The sequence below is a fragment of the Alnus glutinosa genome, chromosome 3 (assembly GCF_958979055.1).
Source record: "Alnus glutinosa chromosome 3, dhAlnGlut1.1, whole genome shotgun sequence".
NCBI classification, from domain to species: Eukaryota; Viridiplantae; Streptophyta; class Magnoliopsida; order Fagales; family Betulaceae; genus Alnus; species Alnus glutinosa.
Genome location: NC_084888.1, coordinates 31,863,315 through 31,871,271, shown reverse-complemented (window position 1 = coordinate 31,871,271; position 7,957 = coordinate 31,863,315). Strand labels below are relative to the sequence as shown.

Here is a 7,957-nt window from a genome sequence, read left to right as displayed (position 1 = left end):
CTTTTATATATGCATACAAGTAAAAGTCTATTATGAGTAATAAACTTCATCATCATTCCCAACATCATTAATTTAAATTAACCTCAAAATAATTAAAACATATATGCATCTCATTACAAAATATAGCTCGACTTGCGCTATTTGTTTGACAAACACATGAAATTATAATAAGACATATAGTATTAAGATAACTCAAAAAATTTCAGCAACCATAATTTCTTTGTGAATCATATTGAGGTAGTTTGGGAAAAAAAAAAAAAAAATTCTGGTTAACCAAATTTACTTAAATCGTGCACATATACAAAATTTCAAGAATTCCTCTACGGTCTTTGATCAAACATACAATCAAACTTTTAAAGAGTAATGCTCTTCTTCACACCTATTTATTACACCGGTTTATGTGGTGTATTATAAGTAGATTTTTTTTTTTTTTTTAAAAAAAAAAAAAAATTATGTTTCAACCTAATGAGAGCAAGATTCTCTCATTCCTTGGCATAAAAATTGAAATAAGAAATAGACGGCAAAATTCAGTGAGCTTATAATCATCATTAAAATTGAAATAAACAATCTACCAATATTACCTGTACGTTAATGTTAGGGTCCACTTGTAGTTTTAAGAAGTTTCTTTCTGACCAAATGAAGCTCAATTACAACATCTTTCATGCTCATCCGTTCTCCTGGTTGTTCAACAGAACAAGCAACTCCAATCCCAAAAATCAAAATCAAACACTCTCGAATTCTGCTTCTTCTAATGCTGCTATTATTATCAGTACTGTTCATGGCTATCTCTTCTTCTCTTTTGGTGTTGTTGTTATTATCAGTACTGTTCATGGCTATCTCTTCTTCTCTTTTGGTGTTGTTGTTATTATCAGTACTGTTCATGGCTGTCTCTTCTTCTATTCCCTTAAAAAGAATTGGATCCACAATCTCGACCACTCGTTCAGACAAAGCTTCTTGGACGAACGAATGTAAATTTAGAGTGCCTTGGAACATGTTATCTGTGGGTCTTTTTCCAGTAAACATTTCTAATAGGAGGATCCCAAAGCTATATATATCACCATAGGAGGACACCTCATTTCCCGTACCATACTCTGCAAGTCAACATATATATGATAAATTGTAATATGACTATAACTAATGCTAAGAAAGGAATTATGCTATGATCGATACTCTCTATGTGATGAAGCCAGAAAATAAAATACTAAAATGCTAAATTTTTTATTATGAGAAATGTTCAAGTTTAGACATGTTCTTAGAAGAAAAAAAGATTATAACTGAGAAATGATAAAGAGTATTCACCCGGAGCCGCATAACCAATAGTTCCTCTTACGCCAATAGAGCTCAACTGATTGGCTGAAGAGTTATGGTTAGCTTCGGGAGCGAATCTTGCTAATCCAAAGTCTCCGACATGTCCAATCATTTCATCGTCCAGAAGAACATTGCTCGGCTTGAGGTCGCAGTGCAGGATTGGTGTTTGGCAATGATAATGGAGATATTCCAATGCACTTGCAACATCAATGGCGATATTCAATCTTTGATAAAGATTTAGATTTCTCTGCACTTGGTGCGCCTCATCCTCTGTAGCAGTCGGATGCAACCAATCTGCAAGGCTACCATTAACCATAAATTCATAAACTAAAGCCTTGAAATCATTACCCTGATAATCAACACCTGAACAAACTGTGAGTATCTTTACAAGATTCCGATGCCTGATGTTTCTTAGGGTCTCACACTCAGCAAGAAAGCTTTTGGCAGCTCCACGTCGCATAAGGTTGAGCACCTTGACAGCAATCGTCATTCGACCCTCGTTAGTGATTCCTTTATACACAGATCCAAAGCTACCCACACCAAGCAAGTTTGTGGAGGAGAACCCATTGGTGGCTTTTAGGAGACTTTGGTACGACAAATTTAAAAGCAAATTTCCTGAAGAACTTGAAGTGGGTTCTTTTCTTTTCCTTCTTAACCAAAAGACAAATAAAAAAAACAACACAAAAATTACTCCTAGAAGCCCACAAACTATGGAGATAATTAATTTCATGGTAAAGTTCAATTTTGTCTTCTTAGACTCTTTGAAGTTGCATTTAGACAACTGCATCTCAGGTAGTCCCCCACATAATTGACTGTTTCCCACAACTGAAGTTGCACTTGAGTTCTTGAAAATGCCGTCTGGAGGCACAATACCCTCAAAATTGTTGTAAGATAGATTCAAAAGTTGCAATGAGTTGAAACCCACAAAAAAATTTGGAATTTTTCCTGACAAATTGTTTCGAGAAAGATCTAATTCCCGTAGTCCTCTCAAAGAACCAAAACTTGATGGAATGGTCCCTTCAAAGAAGTTTCCTTGCATGTGTAAAGACTCCAGCCTAACACAACTTCCAAGACTCCCTGGAATTTTACCGGTTAACATGTTTTCTGAAATATCAAATTCACCTAGATTTTTTAGATTTTCAACTTCCATGGGAAGGGGACCGGTGAAACGGTTACGGGACAAATAGAGACCGATTGAGAAGGATGAGAGATCAAAGACCTGAGGAGGTATGGTACCACTGAGATTGTTTTTAGAAAGACTTAATAAGAGCAAAGATTGGCAGTTTCCTAGACTTGAAGGTATGCTTCCGTGAAGATTATTATGCTCTAAAGATAGTTCGAGTAAAATACTCAGATTTCCAAGAGAGTGCGGGATGTTGCCAGAGAGGTTGTTTATGTGAAGAACCATTGATTGTAGTCTCTGAAGCTTTCCAATATCAGCGGGAATTTTACCTGAAAGTCTGTTATTCCACATGTGGAGTGTCTCTAAGTTGACGAGATTTACAATCCCACTCGGAATCGTTCCAACTATATTATTTTCATTTACTGCCAACATTCTAAGAGTAGATGACAAGTTACTGATGCATTCAGGCAAGAGTCCACCAAAATTGTTGCCGTCTATAGCCAATTGCTCTAAGCTAGTGGCGTTGGTCAAAGAGCAGAGAAAATTCAAGTCATCAGCTCCCCCACTTCCTAGGTGGTTGTGGCTAGTGCTCAAAAATTGTAGCCAACGCAACTTTTCGAAAGAAGGCATGTTTCCGGTAAATTTGTTCCCTCCAAAATCAAGTCGTTCCAGATTTGAGGCGTTGGATATTGAATGAGGAATGGAGCCTGCAGTAAATTTGTTACGGGCCACGTAGAAGATTTGGAGATTCGGAAGAGTTATCCCCAAGTCCCACGGAAGACTCCCTTGGATTTGATTATATCCCACATCAAGAATTGTAATAGAAGAGATATTGAAGATTGATGGAGGGATGGTGCCAGAAAACTGATTCAAAGAAAAAGCAATAGCTGTAAGATTCATAAGTTGCCCTAGAACACTAGGAATACTCCCACCTATATTATTTAGGGGTAAATAAAGTTGTTCAAGTGACGATAAGTTGCCAAGAGATGGAGGGATACTTCCTGTTAGTAGGTTGTGGTCGACAGCAAACGTTTTGAGCTTTGACAAGGAGCCAACCTCGATAGGAATTTCCCCAGTCAGCTGATTAAAATCAAGTCTGAAACGCTTGAGGTTAGAGCACCCCGATAAATTTGTAGGAATTCTGCCACCTACTGAATTTTTGGCCAAATGTAGCCCCAGTAATCTATGCAAACGGCCGATTTCTGGAGGGATTTGATGAGTGAAGCTATTGTTTGGGAGAAATAGATGCCTTAGAAAACTCAAATTTCCAATGAAAGGGGATATAGATCCCACGAGTTTCTGAGATGGCAAGCGCAACTTCGTGACCCTCTGGTGGCGTCGACCACATGTAACACCATGCCACAGGCAGAAGTGGGTGGTGTCATTCCATGAGCTCAAAACCATGAAAGGGTCATTGACTATTTTGGCCTTGAATTCAAGCAAGGCTAGTCGGTCTGTCTCATTCCCGCCAATGCCATAGCCATAGGTGGTGGAACCAAAGCAAAAGACCGAAACGATTGTTAGGATGCAAAGAGCTGAGCAAGAGAGTGCGGGACTTAAGGAGGGAAGCCCCATGGTTGGTTTGTTTTCGTTGCTACTTCTTGATGTCTCTCAAGAAACAAAAGAAAATGGTACGAGGGAAATTCCGTACGTGGGCTAAAGAAATGGACTCTTCGCAAAATTGACGTACACAAGGGGGCCCAATTGCCCAAAATTGCCAGGTTCCACCCCTTTCTTTTTCTTTTTTCTTTTTTCTTCTTTATTTTGTTTCTCTTTCCCTATTTTTCCTTTTTCTCTCTCTTTTACTTTTCATTTTTCTCTCCTCTTGTCGGGGTATGGGCGAGCTTCCGCTCACCAGCCACACTGGCTCTGGTCAGATAACAAAATGCTTGTAATTTTATATTAACTTAATGTAACAAGATCGACCAGTACTCAATCAAATCATATGGAATTTTTTTCCCCATTTCTTATTTTTTATTTTTATATTTTTGAGATACTTCCATTTACAATTGCTGACCAGCTAACATTTGCTGCTTAAAAGATTTCTACAAACCATTAGACATGGCATTAATCAACCCAACTTCGACTTTTAGAAAGTTGATCAAATTAATGGCTTTGCCAAAAGCAATGCTTTTTTCTTTTTCTTTTTGTAAAACCTTTTTCATTTATTTCTTTAGTCTTTACGGTCCAAGCTTTTGTCCTCTAGAAATTCCTTTTAGGCTTTTAAAATTATAATTGTTATAATAATAATAATAATTATTATTAAGATATCATGTTTCACGATGGCTTTGCCAAAAGCAACGTTTTTTTAAAAAAAAACCGATGTTCATTTGTTTCTATTGATTTTTACAGTCGTAGCTTTTGCCTCTAAAAATCGAAGTGGGCATAACCTAGCCGAACCCACAAAACTGTCCTGCCCCACCTTGCCTCGGAATTAACGGATCCTCTATCCAACACGGGCTTAGTTATAGTAAAGTCGTGTGGACCGCGCAGACTTGCAAAAATGAGTTTTTCAAAACCCGCAAACTCGCCTTACCCTAAGGAGAACGAGAGATATCTTGATGTGAATTTTTATTTCGCTATTTCATATTTGAATATAAGCGTTGATGTGGGTTTGATGTAGTGAGTTTATCTGTAATCTGTCTATATTCTGTTTGCGTAGGAAAAAAAATGTATTTGTGTACTTATGATTTTTGCATGGTTGTTACATAATATTTTTATTGTCGATATTTAATATTTTTAAGAATCTTAATGGTTATTATGTATGAGTATTTGTTGATACTTGATGTTATGTATTCAATATTATTTGTTTATGTTGGGAATAAATCTCATCATGGGTCCTACTCAATTACATCTACATGGAAGATAATTTGGTTGTTAAGAGGAAGATCGATAAATCAGAATCTTCTCCTTACGGAAACACTACACTCATACAACAATTAATACGAAATCATATCTCATTCTCAATTTCATCGCATCAAATCTAAATTAAACATTAATGCAAGTAATTAATTAGACATCTAGTTACACAAGAAACCCTCAATTTGAAACAATTAAAGCCAAGAACCAAAATCTCCAGTTTTCATGCAAAAATGCCCTTCAAACTTAAATTTTATCGTAAACCATTATAAATTAATGAATGATCCAACATGTCACTCAGAAAGAAGAGAAAGAAATAGACAGACACTTTCAAAAACTCTGCCACTGACATGAAAGATGAATCAGATTTACATTTGGTGGATTTTTCGCACTCATTGGTCACCAAGGGGCCCAAAATTGTCGGGGTATATATATGCCAAGTTCCGTTGCTTTATGCACACGTCTTGCCCTTGTCAAGGGACTCAATCACTGAATGGGGAGGGAAATAATTATTTGAGTGATGAATTTTTGAGATTGAAAAAAAGTGTTTTATAATGGTAGAAAGTGATTGAATTGTAAAAAATTGTGTATAATGATTGGTATAGTAAAAAATAATAAAATTAATAATAAACAAAATAACAAAAAAAAATTAAAAAATTAAAAACTAAAAAACAAAAATTTTATTTTTATTTTTTTAAAAAAATGAGAGAAAATATGGTTTTGGGACAGCCAGTAGCCATCTCTTGGGAGGGGGGTGGCCTGTGAGCCACCTCCAGAGGTGGCCGGTGGGGGTGGCCGAGCGCCACCCCCCCACCCCCTAGGGGTGGCTTTCGGGCCACCCCGAAATCCATTTGGGGTGGCCTGAAAGCCACCCCTAGGGCTCAGGGGGTGGCGCGCGGCCACCCTCGGCCCCAGGGTTGGCCCGAAAGCCACCCTTAAGGCTTTTCGGGTGGCTTTCGGGCCACCCCTGGATCCATTTGGGGTGGCCCGAAAGCCACCCCTAGGGCTCAGGGGGTGGCGTGCGGCCACCCTCGACCACTAGGGGTCGCCGCGCGGCCACCCCCGGCCCCAGGGGTGGCTCGAAAGCCACCCCTAAGGCTTTTTGGGTGGCATTCGGGCCACCCCCTGGATCCATTTGGGGTGGCCCGAAAGCCACCCCTAAGGCTTTTCAGGTGGCTTTTCGAGCCACCCCCTAGATCCATTTAGGGTGGCCTGAAAGCCACCCCTAGGGCTCAAGGGGTGGCGCGCGGCCAACCCCGGCCAATGGGGGTAGCCGCGCGGCCACCCTCGGCCCTAGGGGTGGCCTTTCGGCCACCCTTAAGGCTTAGGGGTGGCTTTTGGGCCACCCTGAAATCCACGCAGGGTGGCTCAAAAGCCACCCCTAGGGGGTCGGGGGGTGGCGCGCAGCCACCCCTCGACCCCTGGGGTGGACGCGAGCCACTACCAGAGGTGGCACCGGCCACCTCTGGGAGTGGCTCATAGGCCACCCCATTTTCTTTTTTTTCTTGATTTTTTGTTGTTGTTGTTATTTTATTTGCCAGCTTCTGGCAGTTGAAAGAAAATTCTGCTCGAAATTCACTCATCAATTTCATGATTTCATCACCTCGAAATTCAAACCGCATTCAAAACAATATTCAAGAGCCAGCTGAGTTTTATTCAACATGGATCCGGGTTTAATTCAAAAACCCAGTTCGAATATTGAATAATATTCGAACCAAACGCATCATTAAAATGTAAGAGAACTGAAATTCTGAAACATGAGAATTAAATGCATTGATTGCATTCATATTCAGAGATATTAAAGCCATTAGATGAATTGAATACATTAAATGTTTGGCTTGGTAGTTGGGTATTTAAAAGTTGGCCTGTTTCATGCCAGCTAATTTTATGAATAAAAATTGGACATAAATTTCTTACGAGTGAATGGTTCGTAGGAAATTTTTTACAACCTATATTTTTAAGCATGTGAGAAATATATATATATTTTTTATTAATGCTATTAAAAAAATATGTAAGAAGCATATGCTATTAAAACAACATGTGTTTCTCACATGCCAATGGACATATGTCACTTTTACATGTGGGTTGTAGAAAATTTATGTCCATAAAAAATAGTATATTTATTTATTATGACAACATGATTCCCTTCATGGGATTCACGCCATAAGGTAGGCAAGAGAGAATTAGGATCTTCTCAAATTATTTGCTCGAATTCCTTTAAATTTGGACAGGTGATTGTGAGAGACTATTTATTTGCTCGAATTCTCTCAAATTTGGGCAAATAATTGCGAGAAACCATTTATGAGATCCACTTGACCGAATAAGTGGTTGGGCAACCCAATTTTTATGATACCACAATGATGTTCTCTGGTTCAACTTATGTCATATCTAATTTATATTTCTTGCAACTTTTTATTATTCAACATTCATTGAATGATGGTTGTCTTAATCTTGATCAGGTCCTCAGTTCTGTGAGTTTTAATACGAAAAGTATTGAGGGACTATGGATATGATCAACTTAATATTGTATGTTGCTTTTGTTCTCGACCCGCGTTTCAAGATGAAGGCATTGATGTCTTGGTTGAGAAAATGCAATGGGCCTGTGTGGGAGGATCAAATAGAGGCAAAAGTGCGAGACCTCCTGAATCATTTAATTGGGCAATACAA

At 38.7% G+C, this 7,957-nt stretch overlaps 1 protein-coding gene across 1 annotated transcript; it reads right to left on the bottom strand.

Annotated features, from left to right (window-relative positions):
* Positions 1 to 594: 594 nt before the first annotated feature.
* Positions 595 to 4,015, bottom strand: LOC133863360 (probable LRR receptor-like serine/threonine-protein kinase At3g47570). The gene is made up of 2 exons (XM_062299300.1): positions 1,300 to 4,015; positions 595 to 1,091 (listed from the first exon to the last, which is right to left on the bottom strand). Exons 1-2 carry the CDS (start codon positions 4,004 to 4,006, stop codon positions 595 to 597), a joined length of 3,204 nt encoding a protein of 1,067 aa, XP_062155284.1. The 5' UTR covers positions 4,007 to 4,015.
* Between the last annotated feature and the right edge of the window lie 3,942 nt (positions 4,016 to 7,957).

Excerpts from the sequence above, each read along its gene's own strand:
- LOC133863360 (XM_062299300.1), bottom strand. The coding sequence starts at position 4,006 with ATGGGGCTTCCCTCCTTAAGTCCCGCACTCTCTTGCTCAGCTCTTTGC. Across the intron at positions 1,092-1,299 it reads TATTGGTTATGCGGCTCCGG|AGTATGGTACGGGAAATGAG; the intron begins GTGAATACTCTT and ends GTTGACTTGCAG.